The sequence below is a fragment of the Pagrus pagrus genome, assembly GCF_965226575.1.
Source record: "Pagrus pagrus genome assembly, chromosome: 20".
In the NCBI taxonomy this organism is placed as follows: domain Eukaryota; kingdom Metazoa; phylum Chordata; class Actinopteri; order Spariformes; family Sparidae; genus Pagrus; species Pagrus pagrus.
The window spans coordinates 22,716,871-22,743,334 of NC_140207.1; the positions used below are offsets into that span (position 1 = coordinate 22,716,871).

General features: G+C 41.2%; 1 protein-coding gene across 2 annotated transcripts in view; it reads right to left on the reverse strand.

Annotated features, from left to right (window-relative positions):
- Positions 1–540: 540 nt before the first annotated feature.
- The window catches only part of kcnh2b (potassium voltage-gated channel, subfamily H (eag-related), member 2b), a 259,375-nt gene continuing 233,451 nt past the window's right edge, over positions 541–26,464 (reverse strand). For both annotated transcript variants that reach the window (XM_084341313.1, XM_084341314.1), the window contains 15 exons: positions 24,750–24,853; positions 24,312–24,450; positions 21,175–21,329; positions 20,799–20,893; positions 20,480–20,620; positions 17,202–17,401; positions 12,662–12,914; positions 11,182–11,375; positions 10,849–10,951; positions 10,453–10,604; positions 9,941–10,085; positions 9,654–9,843; positions 8,266–8,371; positions 7,935–8,036; positions 541–7,409 (listed from right to left, as the gene is read on the reverse strand). In XM_084341313.1, coding sequence (XP_084197439.1) covers positions 6,987–7,409; positions 7,935–8,036; positions 8,266–8,371; positions 9,654–9,843; positions 9,941–10,085; positions 10,453–10,604; positions 10,849–10,951; positions 11,182–11,375; positions 12,662–12,914; positions 17,202–17,401; positions 20,480–20,620; positions 20,799–20,893; positions 21,175–21,329; positions 24,312–24,450; positions 24,750–24,853 — 2,502 coding nt within the window. In that variant the 3' untranslated portion in view covers positions 541–6,986. The remainder of the gene's footprint in view (positions 7,410–7,934; positions 8,037–8,265; positions 8,372–9,653; positions 9,844–9,940; positions 10,086–10,452; positions 10,605–10,848; positions 10,952–11,181; positions 11,376–12,661; positions 12,915–17,201; positions 17,402–20,479; positions 20,621–20,798; positions 20,894–21,174; positions 21,330–24,311; positions 24,451–24,749; positions 24,854–26,464) is intronic.

A 26,464-nucleotide genomic window follows, 5' to 3' on the forward strand; every position in this document is an offset into this window, starting at 1 on the left:
GAAGACCGTTCTTTCTGGTGATCCATTTTCTCCATCTTATCCAAACTATTTTCTCTCTTGTGTTTATGACTTTTGATCTGGTGAGAAAAAAACTTTTGCCTGGATAATCTTTCTGAGTTCCCTAATTTTTTTTTCCCATCTGTGAAAACAAAAAAAAATGTTTGTGGAACTGAGTGAAAAAAAATAAACTCATTTTGAGAAAAAGAGAAATAAAAACTCACCTGAAAAAAACATGGATGCTTTTCGTCCTATTTAGGACATGGGGTAGTTGTGCACTTCAGCCTCTTGTGGTCAAAATGAATATTACAAAAACAAACACAAACAAAAATTAGCTTTCCAAAAAAAACCAAAACATTTCATCTTCAATATTTTTTCTTTTCACTTGGTTCCACGAACCCCCTGGCAAAAAAAATTAATTTTCACAGATGGAAAAAAAATAAGGAACCTGGAACGACCACCTGCCAAAACTTTAGAAAATGGTTCACCAGAAAAAAGAAATCACTGAAATATAAGGATCAGTCGGGACATCATGAATTTGCTTTCAAAGAGGTTTATTGAAAGAAATATTTTGAAATTTTATAAAGTTCAACCATTAATAATGCTATCACACAATCAGAACCTGGAGCTTCACCATTTCCCCTCCGGCCTTCTTCAATATTTGATATGAATCATGTATTATGGGCTTCTAGAAGCACTCCACTGACCAGCCCACTGTTATAAATCTATGATCACCTCAGTACTCCAGGGACTGCTTTAGAGTACACCCCATTAAAAACATGAGCTATCCTCAACACATCTGTGAGAGTTTTTGGGAAATCACACAGCTCTGTAATTTTCAGCCTAATGTGTTTAAGATATGCTATTGCTAACAGATTTGAACACGTCATGCACCAAAAAGAAAGTCACATGTGATTCCAAAACTGTACTCAGATGTGTTGATAACAGTCCTTCAGAGTGTAGCCCGTCCCAGCTGGGAGAAAGCAGGGTTTTTAAAAATATTTTAGGTGCACTTGATTTAACTTTCCATGCAGGAGTGTGAACACCGCCCAGATGGGAAAAATCAAGCGCTCCTTGATATTTGGGAAATGGTTAACAGTTCTGCTCAGGACCGTCACACATGCATCACTCCGTTACAGTGGTTTGTAACCAAAGATACAAATATACAATATAATATTGTATCATCTAGGATCACTATATTTGCAGCTATTCAGTACCCCTCTCTTCCATGACCTGGAAGTAGTATGTATATATATGTATATATAAATATGACTCTCCCGTAACCCGGAAGAATTCAGTGTTTCACTCTACACACAGTTTGCAAGCATACAGCAAAAATCAGCTGCTTTGCACGTCAAACCCTCTCATTGCTGGATGATTTTCAGCGCAGCATGCAAGTAAAAATGTGCACAATATTAAAAGTCATCCTAATCACATTTAACCACCCTCATCATCATATCCATTTTCACCATGGACAGCTTTATCCACATCTTTTTTTTTTTAGTAAGGTGATTATTTCGATAAGAAATTGGAGCAGACTTAATTTAGTATATTTTCCTCTATAGTATTCTGCATTTCAAAGCATGCCAAAGAAATTTTTCAGTTTCTGCATAGTGCTGGCTATACGAGTGCCAAAGAGTTTGATTCCTTTACAAGTAGTCGAAGTTGGTATGTACAGGCAAGGAGTGACAGAGCAGATCCAGTGTTGTGTAAACTGTACCAAACCCCCCCTCCCCAAGTGCTCAAAATATCTACAAATACAGGACTCAAGTCTGTCGGAACTCATAGAAAGTTGAACAGAGCTGAAAAAAGCTCAGCGGTATGGAAGAGCCATTGAAAGAAGGTGTATATCAGTGTGTGTTTGTCAGTGTGTGTGTGTCTGACTGTAAGCTGAGTCTTTATGTCTGTATGTGTGTTCAAAGGGGGAAAACACTCAAGCCTCCTTATACACCCCCCTCCCCCCACCCACAATCACACCCAGTGCCCCATGTTTCTTTTTCAAAGTGCACCCTCTGCGGTTATAATATGCAGTATGCATTACATAAATGTATTCTCTAGCATGGAATATACCACTAAGGTCTACTGTCACATACAAGGTCAAAGAAGAAGTCGACAACAACCACATTCTAGTTTTGAGGTCATAGTTCTGAATGTAAAGATACAGTTCAGGCCACTAGGTGACTGTTATTGAACACTAACAACACTCTCGCTACAGTGTGTGACATGGAGAGGAGAGCCCACTTCTGAAACCAGCACGGCACTGGAAAAAAACCACTCACTGGTAAAGAACTGGATGTTTACTGGATGGTGATTTGTTGTCCTGGTGACCACAGGCAGAGACTGCTGAAAACTAACTGATGGTGATGGGTGCGTCAGCACAGTAAACCAAATAAAACATACGTACGAGCAGATAGGGTTCAGTAGTAAGAAGAACTCAGTAGATTTGGTCAATGTCAGCTTATCAACTTGGACATCTGTAGTGCATTCACTCATGTTAAAAGGAAAAGTTCACCCAAGAATGAAAATTCAGTCATTATCTCCTCAACCTCGTGTTGATGAAAAAGTGAGGTAAGTTTTGTAGTCCACAACACATTTCTGGAGCTTCACAGCAAAACAGTGTTGCAGCATTCTCCCAAACACCTGAAGTAGCTGGGGACTCATTTTAAAACGTAGAAAAAATAACAGTTAAAAAAACAAAAGAGAAAATCCAACTCCTCAGAAGCCCTGAGATCCCCAACTGATGGAAAATATGTTATTTACACCCTTTTTGAAGTCAAAATCTTCACTGTAGCTGCTAAGCTAAAAGTGTTAGCTCGCATCTTTCCATCTGAAGTGGGTACACAACTGCAAATCAAGGTTGTAAATAGCATCTATTCAAATGAATTTGGGATCTCAGGGCTTCCAGAGACTTGGATTACACCGGGCAAGCTGTATGTAGCCATTTTTTTTCTGTTGTTTTTTAAAACAAGTCTCCAGCTACTTCAGCTGTTTAGGAGAATGCTGCAACACTGTTTTGCTGTGAAGCTCCATAAATGTTTTAAGGACTACGAAACTTCACCTGACTTTCCATCAGCACGGAGATGATGACTGAGTTTTACTTTTTGGGTGAATTGGTCCTTTAAGGGATTTTAGCAACTTTGCAACAAGCTGTAATACAGTACAGTGACACCATTCATCTGAAAGTAGCTAGAATCACTGCTTAAAGTGTAGAAACAACTTCACCTGTACAAGTATTCTCTGGGTTTCAAGTTTTTAAATCGTCCTGATCATACCCCAAAAATTATTTTTGAGGTAACCGTAAAAATAACCACAGTTGAAGTTTAAATCGCAGATCCAGAATTCAGCTGCATTTACAATTTCTTTTTTTTCTTCAATTTTTTTTACTTGCAGAGCTGAATTACACACAAGTTAAAAATGTCAACAATGATTATTTCTGACAGTATTCACTTGCTTTGGTACTATACTAAGGTACACCTCTATAGAGCTGTGTACATACAGCTGTGCAGTCCAATTAGTGCACAGGCAAAGACACTGACAACAACTGTGAAAAAACAGGCAGATCCTGCATATTGTGCATTTGGGAATTGCTCGTTTTGCGTGATAATGATAATAATAATAATGTGTACTGCTCACCGAGCACTGACACACATAAATATTGAATAAATATTGAGAATTGTCGAGTGTTGATGTCAGGATTATGAACAAAAGAACATAAGTTACACATGTTTATACAGAAAGCCTTCACCTGCTCCACCACACGAGCTGTTCATTAACCCGAGACAGTGATAAATCAAATCCACAGACAAACAATAATAATCCTACAACAATAAATAAATACAATAGCTCAGACCAGCAAGCAGCAAAATACAATCTTCACAATCCTGCATTAAAGGGGACTTCGGCCAGAGTTAAGGTTCAGGATGCTCCTTTCTTTCCTTTCTTCTGATTGGTGGTTTTGAGTTCGGACACAAAGGAAAATAAACCCTCTAACATCAATGACACGTTCCTGAGTCTGTATTAAACATCTGCACTGTTTAAGAAATAAAGTGCTAAAAATGAACGGATGCGGTTAAGCTGCTACAAGTCTTAACTGTTTAAAGGACTATTGCACTTTAACAGGCGTTCCCTCCTCTGGTATGACTGCATGGTGTGGTACAGGAAAGGGTTGTCTGTATAATTTTGTGTCAGGGAAGACAATTCAGAGATTTTTTTTTTTTTCCTTCATCCTGGCAAATCAAAACTGAACTGGTGAGGCTGCAGTTATAAAAGTTGTTTAGACTTCACTATAAAGGGGTGTCACTGCACCTGCTTTTATTATTTCATACATTGCTCCCTGCCTTGAGGTATCTGGACTCCACCCTTACACCACATTAACAGTTAAAACTACATTGCTATTTATTCCATTTATAGATAATGGTTAGTGAGATTTAATAGGGGGGAGAGTGTCAGTCCTCTCCAAATGCATGTCATAGACACACACTTTGAATGATTCATTTAAAAACATCATATCAAGACTTTGTCCCAGGACCCTTTTTCATCTTCAGTAACTCTTAGGATGTAAGGACTACCTTTCTCTTGATACTGTTGAATTAAAGGGGAACCAACCTCCATCTTCATCCTGCTCACTGACCACCTACAGTGTGACTGCAGTCAAAATAACATTTAGAAATAAAGGAAATCATATCATTCACTATAAAGTTGTCAGATCCTTAAAGCCACGTGTGGCTCGTGGTTGGTGAGGTGTTGCACTGCTTTGATGAGGCACAACTGAAGTGAATGTGTTATGTATGAACATTATGTAGGAAGATGAAAGATGGATGCCTGGACAAAGATGTTCAGTTCATGTTACTGTCCCTTCCCTCGTGCTTGTAAACTGGTGTCATGTGTCGGGTAGTGTGGCAGCAGGCAGTCTGCAGTACATCATACAGAAGGCAGTGTAATACCACTGCACCCAAACGAGTGAAACCTGAGCAGCGGTAACGTTTGATGAACCTGATTGCCTCAGTGTGATACATGGACAGAGTTAATCCTAAATCCAAGGAGTTTTACTAGACTCCATTAGCTTTGATGATAAACTGGTTGATGCATGCATATTTGCCAGTCTGTCTATCTGTACAGATGCTGCTGTTACTAATTATATAATTAGTAACAGCAGTAACATAATTATATGTGTTTGTGTCCTGCTAACATGACATGACAGGATCAGAAGTTTATCTGTGGAATACTAATGGGAGGTTATGAGTTTACGTTAATGTTTAATGTAAAGTATGAGCAGAAACAGTGCTGCTCTTCCTGGGCCCACTGCTGTAGTATTGAGCATCCTTAGATGACATCCTAAATATAATAACATCTACACTGTAAAGGGTTTTCATTTGTGCTGTCTAGATTTAAAACACAAACACTGAATCTGTCATCTGCCTGTTCAAACAAGCCACGAAATCAGTTTGGGGCAAAGAAAACAAATCTGTCCTGAACATTAGAATCCAGTGATCCTCTACAGTGTGTGGAAGCAAACATACTCTACGTCATGCTCTGCAGACTGAAAGACAAAAAAAAGGACAACACACAGATAAAAAGCTTTAGACCTGAACCTATCACACATAGAATAAGATTAAAGCGCACTCACTCATTTCTTCTTGCCAGTGTTTGCATATTGTACCGTACACAGAATAATGGCGCATTCGGCTGGTCATTGTAAACTGGCAAACTTGTACATACTTATGTATCACATGACAGACCAGTACGTACAAGGTAAAAGCATTCCGGGTTCTTGCTCAGGTGAGAAAAGTGAGGACCAATGAAATCTGAGGTAGCAAATTCAACTCTGATAAACTAGAATCACTCAAACTTTGTTTCCTTTATGCATGTGCTTGATTTTTAGACGTGGAAGCAGGCCAGTATCATGTCACTGCTGACTTCATCACTTTGATAATCAAACACAACTCATTGCTCGTGGGATTAGTGAGCTGGGTTTCCTGCTTGTTTTAATAATCATAGTTAGCTGTTTTGGTGCTCTGTTCTCATGGTAATCCTGTAAGTTTGCCAGTTTACCTGTTTGGGACGCTGCCTAAGCATGCCATATGTTCTTCACTCACTAGCAAATCTGTACAATGTTTATGATAGGGCAGCTGATATGTTCATCGAGAAAATTCATGGCTTTTAACCCTCCAGTTCCCACCCCTGAGGTGCAAACCAGCCAATACCAGTGTGCTCTTGGGAAGGGGGGAGCGTCAGCTCCGCCTCTTGGGGCAGGACGTCAGGGGGAAGGGAACCAATAACAGAACGGGACAGCAGGTTTCCTGTTAGGCCAGCTAACACTACAGTTTACCAACCAGTTTGTGAGTTTATCGGAAGCGCCACGGACATAGAGAAGAGAATAATCATTATATCAATAGGATCTTCAGTGCAAGACGTAAATGGCTACTTGTTTCGTCATTATTCTGTCCGTTGTTGTATTTTCTTGTTCTTGTCAGTCATCCAACACTGGATACAGCAGTAAAGGGATTCTTCTACAGGTTAGCAGTCATTTATGTGTGTGTATGAAGGTGTGTCATCCTCAGCGGATGACTGAGAGCTTCAGATCAGTCTGTGTTGACCTGGACTGTGTTCATTAAGTGGCAGAGCTCCTCTCTGCTCTGTTTGTGGTTTTGGTTAAAGGTTGTACTGTTGTGGAGTTCAGAAAGCTCCAGATTTTTCCTCGGCGGGGGGAGACTTGTGGAAGAGAGAGACAGAGAGAGGCCTCAACCCTTTGTTTGACCCTTGCCTGGCTTCACTCTCTGTGAGCTGTCTGTCCTTCCTCGAGGTCAGAGGTGAAACGATGAAGATACAGTAGCTGGGTGCCTAAAGGGTTTTGGTGGTAGGTTCAGTAGGTGCCTCTTGATCTCTAAAGTGCCACGAGGAACAGTAGAAACAGCAGGATAAAACACATCTCTCGTTCTCTCTCTGTATCCCTCCTTCCATCACACCCTCCTCCCCCCTTCACCTCTTCCTTAGCTCCCCCCTGGGTCGGAGCTGTGTCTCTGTGGTGTCCGTGAGTCCAGAGGTGTCTGTGGTTCTTGGAGGGACATCCTCCTTTGGGTTTCAGGATCCAGGGAAGATACCCCTGTTCCAGCCACTGGCCCGGCCCCAGCCCCCATACATACCCCTGAACCAAAGTCTATCCCTGCTCCTAAGTTCGACCCTACTGCTGCCCCGCTGCCTAACTCTAACCCTAAACCTGAACCTGAACCTACTGCTGGCCCTGAAATGACCCCAGTCCCCAGTCCCAGCTCCAGCTCCAGATGCTGCCCCAGGCTGTCCAGTCCAGAGGGGGTGAGCGGACCCTGGCTGGTGTCGATCAGTGGGGGGTCCTGGGGCTGCAGAGAGTCTAGAGACTTGGCTGGGAACTCCTCAAAGTCCTGGGAATCCAGGATCTGCAGGGACAGAAACCAAAGGGTCATTGGGACTGACAGCTACAACTCTTGTTCTTATCACTTTTCATAGTCAAATTTCAGATATGACTAATCTTTTCACGAGGGTTGACCCCTGTGTGCTGTGCTTAACAACGAAAAAATACATTTCAGAAGCAAACCTTCACGCCTGAGAGGCAGGTGAGAAGAACTGGTGAAAAAAAACAGTTCCTTAATTTTGATAGAATGAATGCATATATACAGTACACATGTTTATGTTTTGTAGGTGTATCGTTCTCAGAAAAATATATGATTTAAAACATTTACTGTATATGACTGTTGTATAATAAGCCATTGTATAATGAACCATTAGTAATGGTTAACTAGTAGCAAGGAGGCCATCAACAATACCTAGATCTGGCCCAGACCATAATATAAACCAATGACATCATTCAATCAGTAAACACAGTCAGTTAGCTCCACTGAATACAGTCACATGTATTAATACATATCAGCACAGTATTCATCTGATTTCTCTATGTGCTTCACCTGTGATAGAGACGCCAGGGTGTCTGTCTCCAGAGGTGTAGCAGGCTGGACCTGTCTCTCTTCTGGACCTGGTCCTGGGCTCGGACCAGTGTAGGGTGAGGCCTGCAAGAGACAACATCTTATTTGTCTGGAGGAAGTGTAGCCTCCTGTCTATTCATAGCTCGGGTCAGTCTCTGATAACAATAGAAAAGTGTTGTTCATCCTGCCTCCTGATGTTAGGGTGACTTAGTCTTTCTCAAAGACAGATGCTCGCTGTCACAACCCCTGCGGAAACCAGCCTCTACGTAAATACCCTGTGTGTGCGTGTGTGTGTGTATAAGTGTGTTACTACCTGAGGTGGTGATGAGACAGCGCTGTAGGCAGGAGGAACCAGAGCCATCTGTCTCTGCAGCAGCTGCATGATCGCTCCGATGTCCGTCGACATGCGACTCTCCAACCTGCACACAGTGTGTACGGATGAACAACTGAAGATCCTTTAATAGATTGTATTCATTTCATTAAAGACTACAATTAAAATAAATTAAAGATTAAAACTGTGTCTCCTGCTGACATTATGTTAGACCTTTAGTTCTCTCCACTTAAAGTAAATGGGTGATTTTGTAACCTCCTGGGTCACATTTTGTTTATCATTATACCAGCTAAAATACAAGAGGACTATTAGTATTTTTTTTCTCCACAGCCATCTGGTGAGCCCTGGAAATTAATTCTTGACACCCAAGTTGACAAACAATAATGTAATGGATGCTTAACACGCTGACTGCTAGTAGTTCTAAGTCATTATGTGCCCAGATCTTAGCAAATCGTAATGACTCATGACTGGTAGCCTTGACTGCTAATTAGCAACCGCTGCTTACTGCTAGGCACTGTGTGTGCATAACTTTGTCTCCCTCCACTTATATAAACTTTCTGTTCTAAATATTACACTTTTCTAAACTCTGTTTTGCTTATGTTGCAGTTCTATTCCTGTCCTGCTGTTCTTCTGTTATGTTGGCAGCTATAACTATCCTCTTTCCCCAGGGAGGCCACAACTTTATCTTGTTAGTTAACAATTATCTTGGTCTGTAGTCACACTGTGGAAATAGAGAGAGTGTGCTACACACATATTGGAAGTTTTAGCATCAAACCTGCTGGCTCCTATGTGAGGCTCCCATACAGCTAATTAGGTCTCATTCTGCTCATTTCTTCTGCTCTGTTCAACTTTCTGTGGTGCAACAGAGACTTCACCATATGTGCAGATGTTCTCTCCTTTCACACCACTACTCTCATCCAGAGAGTAGACCACATACACCTCTAGCCTGCTGACACATCCTATCCACAACAGAGGCATCTAGTCAATCATGCGTTAAAACTCTGAGCGTTCAGCTGGAGGCGCAGCCAGCCTCAGAGCGATACACCAGCACAAAGACACACAGCCTGTGATCTCTACAAGACCTGACAAAGGAGGCTCATCCAGCTAAAGGCTACAGGGACGGAAAATATCACTTTTTCCACTGCACTGGAGAGAAGGGCTTCCTGCAGAGGCAGCCAGGTAAAAGAAACGCTCTCAGACTGTGAGATGACTCAAAGTGTCAGAAGACTGCGGCGTTTAACAGAGACTTCAATACCGTCATCCTTCAACAACTGTTCGATACAAAACAAGACATCAAAAAAGCAGCAGCCAGACCAACACACACACACACACACACACACACACACACACACTCACAGAAGCAGTCATACCTGTTGAGCTGTTTCTGCAGCAGGTCCAGGCGTGTGTCCAGCTGGTTGCGCTGCTGTCGGCTCAGGCTGTGCAGCGGCGTGTTGAGGGGAGGGGGGGAGGCCAGACTGCAGCTGGGAACCTCCTGGTACTGACCACCCCCCCGACTCTCCCCCCAGAAACTAAAGATGTTGGACACACCTGAGAATGCACCTGGGGGAGAAGAAGACAGGTGGAGGAGGAGACAGTGAGTGTGTGTTGTAGTTAAACACTGGGCAGGCACCTGTGTACAGTTCACACTGTGTTTTACCTGACAGGGCGTTGCAGGTATTACCAGTCTTGGGGTCTCCATCACCCTCACTGTTCTCGTTGAAGTTCATGGCTGGAGCCTGAGCCTGTGGATTCTCCAACATTACCGGTGGAGGGGCGAGTCTGGTCACAACTGACTCCTCCCCCTATAACAGGTGTAGATGCAAGGCATTAACACCACCTTTTATGCTGCAATCCATTGTATGTCTGGAGCCAACATTTCAGGGTCAGTATTCTCTGCTTTCCTACAACAAACATGTTTCACAAAGCAACTACAGCAGCAGATTTAACAGATTGGAACACGTACACAGAGACAGGAGGAGTCAGCTCCTACTGAGTGAAAATAAAAATGGCGACTACAAAGTTGTAACTGCATGTTTTCCCGAGTTTTCAACTTGGAAGTTGTTTTTTGAGTACAATGGGATGCTACGTTGTTGTGCCATGGTGTACAATGGCAACCGCAGAAAAAAACTAGTATTTCAGAATAAGTCTTAATGAAAACTGCTGTAATACCTCATCACCACTGGAGTGTGATGACACTGAGCTTCGATGCGCCTCCCACTGACGCTTGGGTCCCTCTTCCTGCTTTTGGTTGTTGGCTGCTTCTCTCTGTCTTCGTCTCACAGACTTATGAGACTTTTTAATTTCTCCGGCATCTGCATCGTCTGGACAGAGGTGTGCCAGGAAAGATTCAAAAAGAGACAGGCTGGTCAGTCCAGGTGTTTTCAAAGATTGCCAAAAAAAAAAAACTTCATAGATGGCATAGATAAAGGTATCAAATCAAACCAAATTATCAAATGAAATTTACTGAAGTTGTGTAACCATTCAGACAGTCAGGTCAATATTTTTTTTATGTGACAACAAAACAAATGGTCGATGTGAGAGGTGAGCAGGTAAAGGATGGGTTACCTTTTTCTGTACGTCTTCGGAACGATAACTTGCGTCTTCGTAATTTGTTGAATCCCCCACAGTTGGAGTCATCACTGCTTGGAGAGCCGGGGATCATGTTGGTCTGAAATGAGGATTAGATAGTTTTTATTCAAGGAAACACTGGCAGGGATGTTAAAAGCAGCTGCAGTAAGAATCAGGAGCTCTTTCCTCTGCTTCATCAGAAGGATTGGGATTCTCTCATTGCTGATAGCTGTTTGAACCAGTCGTTATAAATTGTCTTTTTTTGCTGTTTTGGAGAATGACTAGTTATTTGTTGATGAGTTCTGTTTGTTCTGACATTTGTTAACTCACATCTCGGAGGTTGAAGGTGATTTCCAGGTTGTTCCAGAAGTTGTCTCCGAACTCAGGGTACATGTCCAGCACCTCCAGAACATCTTCTCTGAAGATTTTATGGAGGTCGCAGTAGGTTAGAGCCCTCACATCAGCGTTGGATTTACCTGGTCTGGAGTACAGGTTGATGGGCTCACCGAAGATGTCGTTCTTCCCTGGGAAAAGAGAAAAGAAAGAAAAGCCTTTACGGATGAAACACATTATTGTATCATCAGTGGCAAAATAAACAGATGAATGTGTAAAATGTAGTTGGTTCTTCTCCCACTAACAGGTCTCTCCCTGAACATGTTTATATCTTTCAGGTCAAGACGTTCAAAAGTGAATGATTTTCTCAAACGATTATTTAGAGCAAATAGTTCACTGCTTTCAATATGAAACTGTGGATTCATACAGTACTTTACATATCTTGACACAACAGAGCTGTCTTATTGATTCATCCATTTTGGAAACTATTCTCCTGTTTAGGGAACTACATCAAACCAGGCTGACATTGGGTGAGAGGCGAGGTAAACCCTGAATAATTATGTCTTTCTGTTGTTATCCTGAATCTACACTGAACCATTAGGGGTAACACTCTATGTTTACCAGCAGATGGTGCTAACAGCTAATGCATATTTCACCAAAAAAAAAAAAAAAGAGAACAGGACATGAAACAGGACTGTTACATACTTTTTGCAGTCTAGATTGATATCAGATGCAGGTAAGAAGCCCTTTGCCTGCAATCAGTGGACTAAACCTACAGGCTTCATTGCAAATGTTGATACTATTCTTGACTGTTTATACTTCCAAGTAATGTCCTGCAAGAGAAACAGTTCCAGATGTTGTCACGTTGCTGGTTCTGATATAGTTTCTAGTAACCTAACAAGGGAACAGGGGCTCAAGTGGCCAAATCACAATGTCCACACTCCCAGTTAATGGCGCTGTAACATTAAACACAGGGTTATCAGGGCTGACCAGGGAAGCCCAAGAACGTAAAAGATAAACAAACAAAGAAATGTTAATCAAGATGATAGCGCTCTTGAATATCTGATTCATTTCATTGTACATGCAATGTTTTTTTACTCACAAGCAGGAATTTTCTAGATGACTACCTAACGTCTGATGTTTTCTGTCTGAGTCTCTAATTAAAGTCTCAGTTTATTAAACAGACAAAAAGTAATAAGCTCCTGAAACATTATGGAGCCTTGTTTCCCTGAAACCTCTGACTGAATATAATTCTATTTGTGTGTATGTCTACTGCTGTTTTTTTTATTATATATTTTAAAATGTAAAATAAAAAGTCCAAAATCAACAAGGTGAACTTGACAATGTCACAAACTGCTGTCCCATTTCTATGTATTCCATTTTGGCCTTTGGTCTCTCTGAAACACTTCAGGGTGGGGACGTTGGGATTTGGCCATATATTGAAAGCTTTATATATAACAAAATGTATGTTTTGTACCCAAGATGGCCACCACCACATCTCCTCTCAGTATCTCTATGGATCCCCTGGATATGAAGTAGAGGGCGGTGAGGACGTCCCCGGCGTGGACCAGCGTGTCACCAGGGGGTGCGTGGGTGGTCTTGAACTTCATGGCCAGCGCCCTGAGGCAGCCCTTGGTAGAGCCTTTAAAAGCCTTACAGTTCTGCAGCAACGTCCGGTTCAGATGGAGGCAGATATCCGCCTGGAGACACTCTGGGAAACCTTTCAGCACCTGGGGAGAGGAAGTGAGGGAGCAGAGGAAGGGAGGAGACAAGGACAAGTAGGGAACGAGGGATAGAAAGGGAGGGAAGAAAAGAAGGAGAAGGAGAAAACAAGAAGACAGGTGGTGAGGAAAATTATGAGTTGGAAGAAAAGAGGAGAGGAGGGAAGAATAAGGAAGGAGAAGAAGTGGCATAAAGATAAAGAAAGCGAATGAATTGATAGAGAAAGGTTACATCAGTATTGATACAGTCTATTAGCAGCAGGTGACAGATACGGTGAGTCCAAATCATTAAGCTCATGTCGAATGAATGTCACAGATTATGGATGCTTTAAAAGAAGTAATAAAAAGGGGAGCCGTTACTGTCTTTATCGGCCTCATCCCTGCTAGTGAACACTCAAAGGACATCAGCCTTTTACTGTTTTTACACCATTCAACCAATGAACACGACTGTAGTGCTTATAGATTTATCAGAGGGTACTGGTTCTAATCATGGTTCTAATTCAATCTTTTATTATTTTAACCTCTAACTAGAAGACGAGCATCAGCAGTTTGGATTCTTACTCTAAAAGGCGTATGAAGTGATTTTTAGACCTTCACAGCAAAATTCTTTCAAACTATATTTCAGAGGGCCAACCGGAACAGAGTCAGCAGGCCCGTAGAGTGTAATTAATATGAAGAATTGGTGCAGTTTTAATGAGTTCACTGGAAGCATGGGAGGCCCCAGCTCTTTTAAGCAGCAGGCTATGGGCTTCTCTTGTAACTCTCTGGCTGAGTGCACAGAACAGAACCGTACCTAAAACACCCACACCATGTTTCTTCCTCTCCATTTCTCTCCTTTTCATCTGCTTCAAGCTACTTTCTTCATTTCAGCCTTCACTGAGCTCCGTCTTCATCTCTCCATCAGCCAATACCTATTTCTCGCTTTTGATATTTTTCACCTGCCATCTCGGTCTTTAGTTCCTGAGTTACTGTCTTTCTGTGGGCCTCATTTCTTGTCATCCCCCCTTTACTCTTTTACTCCAGTAATTACACTTTCTTTTACCTCTCTCCATCTCTCCCTAAAGATCTCTTCCCTTCATACAAACCTTTTTCAAACGTTTCAAGGACTGGTTTGGGGACAGTCAAACACACAGAAACTGAGTCTAACATCATTACTTGCTTTCGGCGATTTGAATAATAGCCTACTATTAGAACAACCGTTTATTTGATTTGTGGGATGTCAGGTACAACCCTAAAAAGTGCTGAAGTCCGATTTTACAGGCCAGCTGTATCAGGTGTTCTTTTGGCTGCAGCTTAATTCTGCATTTAACTGAACTGCTGACTTAAAAGAGTTACACTCTTGTTGTTCATATAAATGTTGTGATATATCATTGTATTCTTTGCTGTAGCTTCTCCACTATGCAACGCTTCTGTTTAGTGTGGAAAAGTCCTGATTTTATGGGCTTTGTTTATACAGCCTCTGGGACATTTTACTCTTTGCTACAGCTGTGACCACACACACACTGGTCACTGTTTGTCTGGCATTATGCTGCCTACTAAAGGTCAGCCAAGGGTGCAGGTTTGGTGAAGTAAGGGGACACAATGAATGCTTTTAACTATATACAATATATACATACATCCAGCATTTATATACTGTACATTTAAATCATCCAAGAAATCAGAAAATTATGATGAAACAGGTTATTGTGTTTAACATACAATGACAGAGGTGCCATGTTAACCTTTGTATGGTTAATGCACTAACTCCTCTTACAGCTAAGGTTGGTGAGTGATTCTTTTTTTTTTTGTTATATTTGTGGAAAATTTCTTAACATCCTGATAGCAATCAATGAATCAAATGTTCTGATGAATACAAGACGAAAATCCAGTATCTGTGGCTGTCGCAGGCCTACTGTATAACTAGCTGCTGCATACATCTCCCAGCCGGCCAGCTCGAGCTACGGGGCAGTCAGTGTCGCCGTGCCAGGCTTGTCAGATGACAACAATGTGCTGCGCTCACAGTGCACAGCTCCTGAGCCTGTTGTTCAGCAGCTAACTCAGTAGCACAAAGCACACAGCCCCTGAGCAAGAGAGCAAGTGAGCTGCAGCAGCAGTGATGGACTTGTTTTAATGACTTGGGCTTGGGTTTATACGATTGTGGCATTTAACAGAGTTGTTTATTGATCTATTTGAGTAAAAAAAGCTAAGAGAGCTTGTTGAACGTAGCAAACTGGAACCTCCCAAAAAAGGTAGGCCACATTGTATACAGCCTCAGATGCAAAACACAGTAATAATTGCAGGCCACTAAAAGTGTGTTAACATTTTTATCAGCCCTATTTGTTTTTCATCTGGACTAGCGGCTGGAAAGTAAGACGGTTTACTGAGAAAGAGTTTAATGAAAAAAAAAAGTAAAAATGACACCCTATGATGAAGCACTAAACCCTTTGTTGCACTTCCGAGATCCCACACAACATGAGTGGATTTGTGTCCCTGTATTCTGTTTAAAAGTGTCCAGTGTTAAAAAAATATGGTGCTAATATGTCTTTTAAATAGTATGATGATGTAGATAAAGTAGATAAAATGGTGTTTGTTATGATGGATGCTGCAATAACTTCTATCGCCCCTCTCTCCATCTAAGAAGTTTCTCCAACCCAAAAATGAACAGAAAACATCCCAACTCAACCCAACTCAATTAAGACCAAACATAAACGAAGCAGAAATCCATCACAGGTTTTGTCATACACATTCAGGCTTTTCAATTTGATCATTCTAAAGGAATCTTATTCTCTCTGCTTCCACTGAACTGAGCACATCAGGCCGTGGCTGTGCTTCAGCACCCAAAGTCAATAACACCAATAACCATGAAAGAACAGATTTTTATTCTATATGTTATTGATCTGTGCAAGTGTCTGAGCAAGTTGCACATATTAATTTAGGTTGGAGGTCAGCTGCAAAAGAGCATCCTCAGAATAGATATAGTGTTCTGCTCATCAAAATGATACAACAGATTTCTTTCTTCTACCTCCTACTCTCATCACAACACTCCCACAGCCACCAGTACCTCATCAGAGCCACATTATTATTCTCTCCATCCTCATGAATGAAGGAGGTCACAGCTGATTAAATCAGTTGTGGACACAGACAGGGTCTACTTCACACTATCATTCTGATCATGACAGTAAACATTCCATAATTCAGACTGCTCACTACACTGCACGCCACTGGCCCTTTAAGAGAGGGAACATAACGAGGGAAGAGGAGGAGGAGGGGGCCGACACCAAAAAAATACGTTCCCACGGATGCTTGTCAAATTGGTTTCCTCTCTACCTCAATGGCTCACTTATTGCACTGAAATGAAACAAGATTTCACTGATGAAATATTATGTTTGCACTGCGACTTTCCTCCCAAACAGACTTCCCCTGTGCTTCTGTAAGGCTTCACAGACAAATATGCGGCACTTATTACACTCAGAAGAGCAATTTGAAAAAGAACTTGGATGCAGAGGAGGCATCCTGAAGTAATGAGCAGAGATATTTTTAGTAAAGTGCATTTCTGAGCAGAGATTATGAAACAGCTTACAATGCAGTGAAAAAGCTGAAAAGCTGAGGCTGAAAGAATACCAATAGTCTTGAATCAATTTGAGTTGTCAAACAATAGCTTAACGCACACGAACAGAGCCATATATTCTGTTCACATGAACTACACATGATATATGATGTTATGACCGACCCATGCGCTGCATCAAGTATTTGCATTGGCAGATCATGTGTGTTCATGTGCATGCATGTCACATCTGAGTCAAAGCCTTCATGACAGAAAAACAGAGGGCGTGTGTGCATGTGTGTGTGTGTGTGAGCAGCACTGTCCTATACACTGTGACTCACAAGGTTCAGGTTGAGGTTGACTGGTATCTCACTGTGTGTGTGTTTTTAAGGATGTGTGTGAGCGTGTGAGAGTGAATTAGCCCTCATGCATGCGAACAGACTGATGAAGGTTCATGCATGTTGCAAATATTTTAACCTGTCTAGCTGTACATGTTTGAGTATGTGTGTGTGTGTGTGAGTGTGTGTGCATGTTATTTCTGATACTCACATCATTCCTATTTTCTCTGAGGGTGTCGGACCATGCATGCTGAGAGCAAGTCTTCCAATCATCCTATTAATGTACAACGCAGGCTCAAAATACTCCTCCCGTTTGTGTGTATTCATGCGCAACACTCTGCTTTAACATTAACAGACTAGGTGTAACCACCCACACACACACACACACACACACACACACACACAGGATCTGGGTGCACGAGGATCAGTACTCACAGCATTCATGTCGATGCCATTGGTGTAGGACCAGGCGTGCTGGAAGTACTCCTCCAGCCTCTGCCTGAGCGGGTTGGGGATCTGGTGGAAGCGGATGAACTCTCTGACTCTCAGCATCTGGGTGTGGTAGCGGGCCGTCCCGGAGTACAGGCGCTGGATGATGGCTGACACATTCCCAAAGATGCTGGCGTACATCAGGGCTGGAAGTGGGAGGAGGTGAAGGCGAGACATCAGGAACGATTTGGAAGTGTGAGGAGGGAGGAAAAAAGGAAACATATACAGTAACAGAGAGTATAGGGACACACTGTGTTTCAGTATATAAAGATAAATAAAATAAATAAATAAAATAAAATATTATTAAGCCTGACACCCTTGGGAGATATTTTTGATAAAAATACTGTGACCAAAGGTGACAGTTGACTTGGAGTTGTGGAATAAACTCCCTCTGACAGTCCACACAATTTTTTCTGTATTCTCTTTTAAAACACAGAAAGTCAAACTGACTTGTATTCTTTTGTATTTTAAACATCTGTAGTAATGTTTTATCTACATTTGCTATTTATCATGTGATGTTCTTTTTAGACAAACAACTTAAATCATGGTATGCAATTAATGTTATTATGAGTAAGTTAGATTTCCAAACTTTATTCAATAGTACAAGCATATTTTTCTTTTCACATCACAGGGCAGGAGGAGTCTCAGCAGCCTGAGAGTGAACACGGCTCGACACCCAGCTGTGACCAAACACTGGCGACATGCGATACAGCACAGAGGTCATTTACAGCGGCTCTGACCAGGACTATGTCGCCAGGTACGAGAAGACACAGCAGGCGGGGACAGGAGAGAGGAACGAGAAAAAAGTTGGGCAACAGCAACAGGTGAAAACGATGTGTAGAGCCCAAATATTTTATTTATTCGGACCAAACCAGAGGTGATTGTGGAAAGACGAATCAAGGCCTTGGTGAGTTTTTTTTCTTTTATGTCAAGCATGAATGGAGTTATCAAGGACGTTAAGCTCGTCTTAGTTCAGTAAAAGACAGAAACTTAAACTCAGAAGGTGTTTGGTTGTAGCTTCCTGTTCAGCAAGGAATATAGGTTTAGAGTATTTCATCTCTGGACATTTGTGAGTTTATTTTGTTCATGTATTACACCAAAAGCTAAGAGAGCTTGTGGAACATAGCAAACGCACCTCTCCTATGTATGAGATGTTATCAATATAACAGCAGTGTATATAATGGGCTCATTAATCTGAATTGTAAATACAGTTAAATACTACAACCACACAATATAACAACAACATGATCACACGTATGCTTAGACCATTCGTAGACACTGTTTGACAGAAAAATATAAACATGAGAAAAAGTTCAAATTCAAATACGCTTTTTTGGCATGAATGTTTCAGTTACATTCTTGCCAAAGCTAGATCACATATTATTGAACAGTAACATTTCATAAGAAGACTAATTGGTTGGTCACAAGATAAGAAATACATTTTAAACATACTTACTTTTAATCACCATGAAACATCTAGTGTCGCGCTTGTTTTATGACAATAGTCAACATATTTTGATGCTTACACTGCACACTGACTCTTCTCCCCACATTGATAAGGCATAAGTATTTTTTGCATGCGGTCAACAGAACAGACAGAGCAGGAGTTTGACTGATCCAAAAGAGTTTTGTCTGTAGAGGACAGAGTGTTTTGTGGCGTATCCTTCATGATCCTCTCTGTTTTGTCCTGTTGTCATGTCTGATTCTGCTAACCTCTAAACCTCTGTCAGCTCCCATCACTGTCTACATCACTCACTAAAACTGCTGTGTGTGAGTACTATGTGCTGATTTCTAACTCTGTTATATACATTTTATAATGCTCATTGCAGTTTCGCAGTACACTTGCATTCCTGAGCAACTTAATATTGTTCTTCAAAGTGTAAACTGTTCTTATTATTTCCTGGCCAAGCAAATGTCAAACTGTTTGGAGGAGGAATGGAGCCAAAAACAGCCGTGTTGAATAAGTGCCTCCAAGCCTTTGATTTTAACCTTGTAACTGTAACTACAGTAAAACATATTGATTTTTTCAGTTTTATTTCATAAGAACAACAAAATGTAATATGATTAGTTGCATGCTAACAGCCATCACTAGTTTCTTGACACTTTGTAGACTGAGAACTTCCTTTAATGACCTATTTATTTTTCTCATCCTATGGTTTGCCTGATCAGTGAGCTGCAGGGCTCTGCCAGCCTGCAGAGGTTATTACTCTGGAGAGAGGACACTGAGTTGATAAGCACGAGAGGGAATATCACAATCGCTGCTGATGGATTTTATTAATAAATCATTAAGTGATATGCTTTCAGAATGAAAAGCATGATCTATGGCTCTGTCCAGCCGCTGACTATAAAAAGAATAGTATATTAGAAAGGAGAAAAATGACGTCTTAGTGATTTAAAACTCTGATGTAAAGTAACCTCTGCAGAAAGGTTTGAGAGGAGCTGGATGAGGGAGACTTACCACAAATATTGTCTAAGAAATGTTGTGATTAAGTAAAGGCCACACTGAAATTCAGCCATCTCCTACATTGCATTTCAGGCAAAACTTTCTTTAAACTTTCTTTGGCCGGATCACAGAAATCAGCAGAAATACACCAGGCGAGTAAAGATAGTGGAGCAGAGAAAAGAGGTGAGAGTGAATGAAGGTGGTGGACATTGCTACGACAACTACAATGGTAGCAGATAATCTCCAGAAGCCTAAAGGCAACCTAGCTGGATCTGATCTCACATTGGAAGGATATGGGATGTCTCCACTTGTTTATGTCAGTATGTATACGCAAGAAATACATTTTTTAAAGTGTGTGTACAGCTCACACTTCTTTGGTAACTTATTACAGAGTCTCTGTGGTCTGAAGTAGTTTCTCTCCAGCATCCCTGTTGATGATCTCAGATACCTGCTTTATTTTACTGTTTCATAGTGTTCGCTCTCAGCTGTTTTGGGGGTCATGTTACATTACTGCTAGTAAAAACATGTCAGAAGAGTATTTACAGTCACTCCTTTGACCACTATTCAAGACAAACACGTCATCAGTTAAAGACACATATTGAAGCAGGTAGCCCTGTTGTAAGGGAAATGCAAATCGCTGGGCTGACGAGTCAAACCGAGTCAAGCCGAGCCAGCACATGTGTATGGAAACAAAAGACAACAAAGATTCCTATTTCACACTTTCTTCTGCCCTGGTCTGAAGCCAAGGAACAGTTACTTTTACCATGACATCAGTACTTACATCCTATGAGCATGACGCAGATGGAGAAGATCTTCTCAGAGTTGGTGTTTGGGGACACATTTCCAAATCCCACACTGGTCAGACTGCTGAAGGTGAAGTACAGAGCTGTGACGTACTTGTCTTTGATGGAGGGTCCTGAACCTGGTGTGGAAATTTTACACAACTATCGTAAAAAGGTCTTCACTTAACAGAATGACAGAAGGCCATTTGATTTTGATGATGCATATGTTTTCTATTCATTAGTTTACAGCTGAGTACAGACAGAACAACTACAACACTGCTAACCAGTGTAAGTACTACATTATTTTCCTCTCAGTACCTTGGATGGAGTCGTTGTACTGTTTTCCCAATTGGTCCCCCAGCGTGTGGAGCCAGCCAATCGAACCATTCCTCTCCACACTACCAATGGCATACCTGCGAAAAATAACAGTTATAGTATGATTGTACTGTTTATAATTACTGACTATGGCAATAATAAAGACAGTGCTGCTACAGTAGGTACACAGATAAGAACACTATATTGCTTTTCAAACTCTCAATAGTGTTGTCAAAATATCAATTTCTACAATTTGACTGTGGTTACAATCAAATAAACTTGAAATAAGATGCTTCTCTGCCTCACAACACACAGTCCACCTCTATAACATGCTGATATAGTGACAACACTGATATATGCCTGTCTTAATGCATTGTACCAGATGCAGGCCAGCCAGTGAGCGATGAGGGCGAAGGTGCACATGAGGAGGAAGAGGACAGCTGCGCCGTACTCCGAGTAGCGATCCAGCTTCCTGGCTACACGCACCAATCGCAGGAGACGAGCAGTTTTCAGCAGGCCAATCAGAGTGGTGGTCTAATGAGAGTGGGAGAGACGATAGAAAAGTAGAGATAAGGTATTGTAAAGCATGGCAGAAGACAAAGTCCCTTGGTTCTGAAATCTCCTCACAGCGTTCCCACCTGCTGTCATCCTGTCACACACACACATTAACACACACAGGTGGTGCGTCTGTGGCCTTGTCCCGATGTGATTCACTGTTGTGGAGGTGGTAAATCCAGTCTGCCTTTCATTACTGTGGGCTGTCTTCTCCCTCTCCTTTCTACTTGTATTCAGCTGGCCCCTTTCGTGTCCATACAACAAATAAATAACAGGCTGATTACTGCGCTGGCAGAGAGCCGAGTCCTGCTCTGTGTGTGCGTGTGTCCTCTCAGTAAATTATAGCTGTCTGCTGAGGAAAATCTCCACTTTCTTGGCTCCGTGGCCCCTTACAGACAGCATCAATGAAGTGAACCTTGGCAAAGCGTTCCCCGGGCAGTATTTGAATGTTGGGGAGTTTCCACATTCATCATTATTGGCTTGTCGGGTGGCTTAATCATAATACAACAGTTTATTTTTATTGCTTACTGCTCCATATTACTTACAGATGCATTTCAAGTCCCACTTGCCACTGGAATTAACCTGAGCTGCTGTGTGTTTCATCTTAGTGTGTGGGAAGTATTGTCAAAGGGCTCCAGCAGCCTACAGTGAAACTCTCTTTCTCCCTCACCTCCCTCTTCCTCTGACTTCCACCTCCTCCTCCAGACACCCACTTCCAACTTCCTTCAATTCTCCTACCAACACCTCCATCACTTCACTCCTCTATCATTCAGCAAACCACTGAACCTTAGTATCCGCTCTCTTTTCAACTACTGCACTAGACTGAGCTACACGGTGCTGTGCGTCACTGCGTGATGGTCTCTGTTATATACTGTACATACAGTATTAGGGACGCAACCAGTCATCCTCATTACTGATTAAAGGGACACGGTTTTACACATGAAGTTCACTCTGCTCAGTTGATGAATGTCTTCTGAGGGAAATTCTTTTTTAATATTATTATCATTATTTTTTGGCCTTTTTATTGGACAGTACAGCTGAGTGAGATGAAAACGGGATGAGAGAGAGGGTGGATGACCTGCAGGGCCACAGGTCGGATTCGAACCCTCGGCTGATGCGGTGAGGACACAGCCTCTGTGCATGGGGTACGTGCTCCACCAACTGAGCAACTGGGGCACCCCAGGCAGGGAAATTCTAATAAAAGATGCTATCAGAGGAAGTTATGGGAAATGTACAATCCAGCATTTGTGGAGCATGAGCTTTATTTAAGCTCCCATGCTAAGTGCCAGGCTTTGAAGCCAATTTGACATAGTGGCCAAACTGTGAACGTCACAAATGTCACATGCTGCACAAGGGGCCCAAAAGACCTTTTCTCACGAGTTTACACTGTGAACGAAGCAGCTGTAAAAACTATCGCTAATTCATTATTAGTGTCACAACTCCCCCAAAATGACTCGTTTCACTTTCAGAATTCGATCTGTTAACTGAGTCTGGAAGAGCCACACAAGGAATCATTTTATCCCCATTCAAGTTAGCGGAGGGCTACACCAGAAGGAATTGCACATGCTCTACTGGGCTGCACAAAGCAGAAGATCTGAGTAATCTTATACCATGGAAATTAAACTTTTTTGGCATCATGCGCCACTGAGCAGCTGTCATGGGACTGAACAGGGCTCCACCTCTGACGCTGTATCCAGTCCCATCATACATCCATGGTCATACTCGACACTAAGCAGTCTCTGCTGCTTTGATTATGACCTTTCTTTTTTTGATCTCACCCCCAACTTTATGGAGCTGAAATATCATATTGCTGCATGTTATTTTCCCAACCTGTAGATAAATCCTTTGGTCAAAGAAGTTTTCTAGAAAAAAATTAAAAAGTAATGTTTTTACAATTATAGTGATAAAATAGGGACACTGGGGAAATAATTGCTAGGGAAACCTCCAAACATTCAAAAGCATATACTGTACAGTACCATACTATTTAACATATCCGGAGAGTAAAGCTTCCACTAATGAACTGTAATTTATTACTTGGACTTAAACTGAGCTTCCCTTTCCAAAAATGTCTGTCTTTATTGTTAGAACCAAATTACTGGCTGTGTCCAAAATCACTCTAACGGCTAGAGTTCATGGCATTTATAACTGCACAATGCATTGTGTCAAATCTTATAGATGAGAAAATTACCCTAGTGCCACTCTACAGCTGTCAGTGATGACGCAAAGAGATGATGATTCATGACTGTCTGAAGTTGCAATGTATTGCTCACGATACAATCAAGCTATACTTGTCTTATGTAGGGAGAAGTGGCTGAGTGAAAAGGGACTGATTTTTAGACACGCCCATATTTCTCTCCAGGAAATTACAAGGAAAGTATTGATGTGTAAAATAAAGCACTACACCTCCATGGTAAGTTTTCAGATACTTTTATCAGAGTTACAATGAAGCTATACAGAGAAAAACAGCAAGGAAGTCTTGTGAGGAAGTCTTTTCCTCACAAATCACTTATATAATTTATCAGTGATCAAAATGACTGATTTAAGTTTCTGTTTAGACAGTACCTGATTAATGTTTCACCAGCAGTTTGTACGTTGCATTGTGTAATAGAAGGAAGACATGTTTTGTTTTGACACTCCACCACAGCTGACTGCAAACCAGCCTCCCCATGGAGACAATTAAATTATGAACCAAAAACTCGACCACCTCTGCCTCTCTGTTTCTTCTTCTTATTCCCTGCCTTCCACCTCCCTGTCTCCCACCTCCTCTTCTCTCTTTGTATCTTTCTGTTTCTCATCTCCTCTTTATTCCATAAGATAAAGATGCTGGCAGAGATGACAGACACAATATCAATGCAACAACGCTTCCCTCTTGTTCTTTTTATCCCTCCACCTCAGCACCACTTGTCTCCTCCCTCACACATTTCCTGAAGTGTATCAATAGCTAGGCATCTCTTGACATACCTCCTCTCCGTTCCGGTAGATGAGCAGGTCAAAGGGAATAGCAGCCACCATGTCGATGAGGAACCAGCCTTTGAAGTAGTGGACGGCGATACGCACCGGGTGGCTCACCACCTCATCATTAGAGTTCACATATGTTGTCCTGAAAGGGGGATACAGATTCTATTTAAATTACTGTTTTAATTATTTCTGTTTATAATATATAATATATACTTTTGACACTAAAAGCACACACATTGACCATTAGCTATTTTTACTAATTTCATTTCTTTTATTTTTTCCTTGGATTGTATTTTACAAACAGCTATAATAACACATTAATAACAGACAGATTTGCAGCATTTTTTGCATTACTAGGACTTATTCAACTGCTAGAACAACTAACACGTCTACTATTTTTACTACTACTATTATAATATACTCCTGTGTCTGAAGTCCGACCTGAAGTTGATGAGGATGTCAATAATGAACATGATGTCCACTATGAGGTCCACCACATTGAGAGGGGAGCAGGAGTAAATACAACTCTGCATGGCTACCTCTTCCTGAGAGGAGGAGAGGAGAGGAGGAGAGGAGAGGAGAGACAGAAGAGACACAAGTGAAAGAGAGATGAGAGAAGAGAGTAGAACAGAAAAAAAGACAGGAGACGAGAATTATAATCTAATGCTCCAAAAATAGAACAGTTCTATGTGATTACCTCCTTCAAATGGATTAGCATTAAGGATGTCATGATAATTTGCATATATATGTAGACACAACATGAAGAGGTGACACACAAGCAGGGCTCTGAGCAGGATCCAAGTCTGAGAGAGCTTCCACACATAAAAGCTATAATGGCTTTTTATTTCACAAAAACACATTGTCCTGAAACACACTATCAACTTTTACTCACTGTGAATGTGTATAACATTACTCTATTTATCAGTATCTGCCAGCAGTAAATCTGTCACTCTAAGCACATTCTCACAGCCAGTTTTTTCACTTCTTGTCTTTTCATTTGAGAAAAAATGTGATGCTTAAACCACTGTTTAACAAACTTAACCTTTCCTACATGTTTCACAGTGAAACAGTTTATTATGAAGACAGTCGTGGACCTATATCCCTAAACTAACTTACTGCAGGGAGCGTTGACCAGGCTAGTGAGCTTAGAAAAAAATGACTCAAAGTTCATTTGAACTTAGTAAATTATACTACAAGGAGCTCTGAACTGGTAATGAAAGAGTCTCAGTTTAATACTATACTATATGACCTACATAAGCTAACAAGACCATCAGCGAGAAGATTGGCTGTTTGTGTATGATTGAAATAGTTATTCTTAATCTTGGATTCCAACTTATTCAGGTTGGATACATCATAAAAAGAAATCTTTGTTTTATAGTGGAGTGGTACAGTATAAAAAATAGATTTGAACTTTTCATTATAAGATAAAATTTATTTTGTTGTGGCTCCAACAAAACATGCGCAGACAAAGAGAACAGATGTTAAACTGTTCACATGAATCTAATTTCAGTGAGCTTAGAAAAAGATATTTAAAAAGATCTAGACCGAATCATTGTCATCAGCAGCACTTCTTGGTAGATAACTGGCAGTTGATTTGCATTATGGACATATGTGAAATTGGCAAACTTGTTAATTCTGTTGTCATTTTCAGCTGTAACCTTAACTTTTAAAGATATACAGTAAACGTGACGGTCCGACCTATCTGACATTTTCCTGACGAATTAGATGTATTTACTCATCATTAAATAACATCATGAAAAAGGACAGCTAACTTGTACATAAGCTAGTGCATGATTCAGTACTTTTCTACCAGGAAGTTCTTGTTAACACACTGTGATTGGTTCTCAGGAGCTTCAGTATTCAGTTCAGCCGTTTGTTTGGATTTGTAGGCAAAAAAGAAAAAAAGCACCACAATGTGAACGTGAATAACCGTATCAGTGTATGCAATTTGACCCCACTACACATTGCATTGTAGTATATTGTACTGTAATGTATAATGGATCCAAAGTGTATTCAAACTAATCTGCACAATTCTGTGTATAGATCACAGCACCCTGGAGTTGTGTCTAAGGATCGTATGTGGCAAAGATGAAGGGTACTTGAGTGATTTGTGATTGGGCAATATCAATAAAATTGACTTGACTTGACAGCAGGCT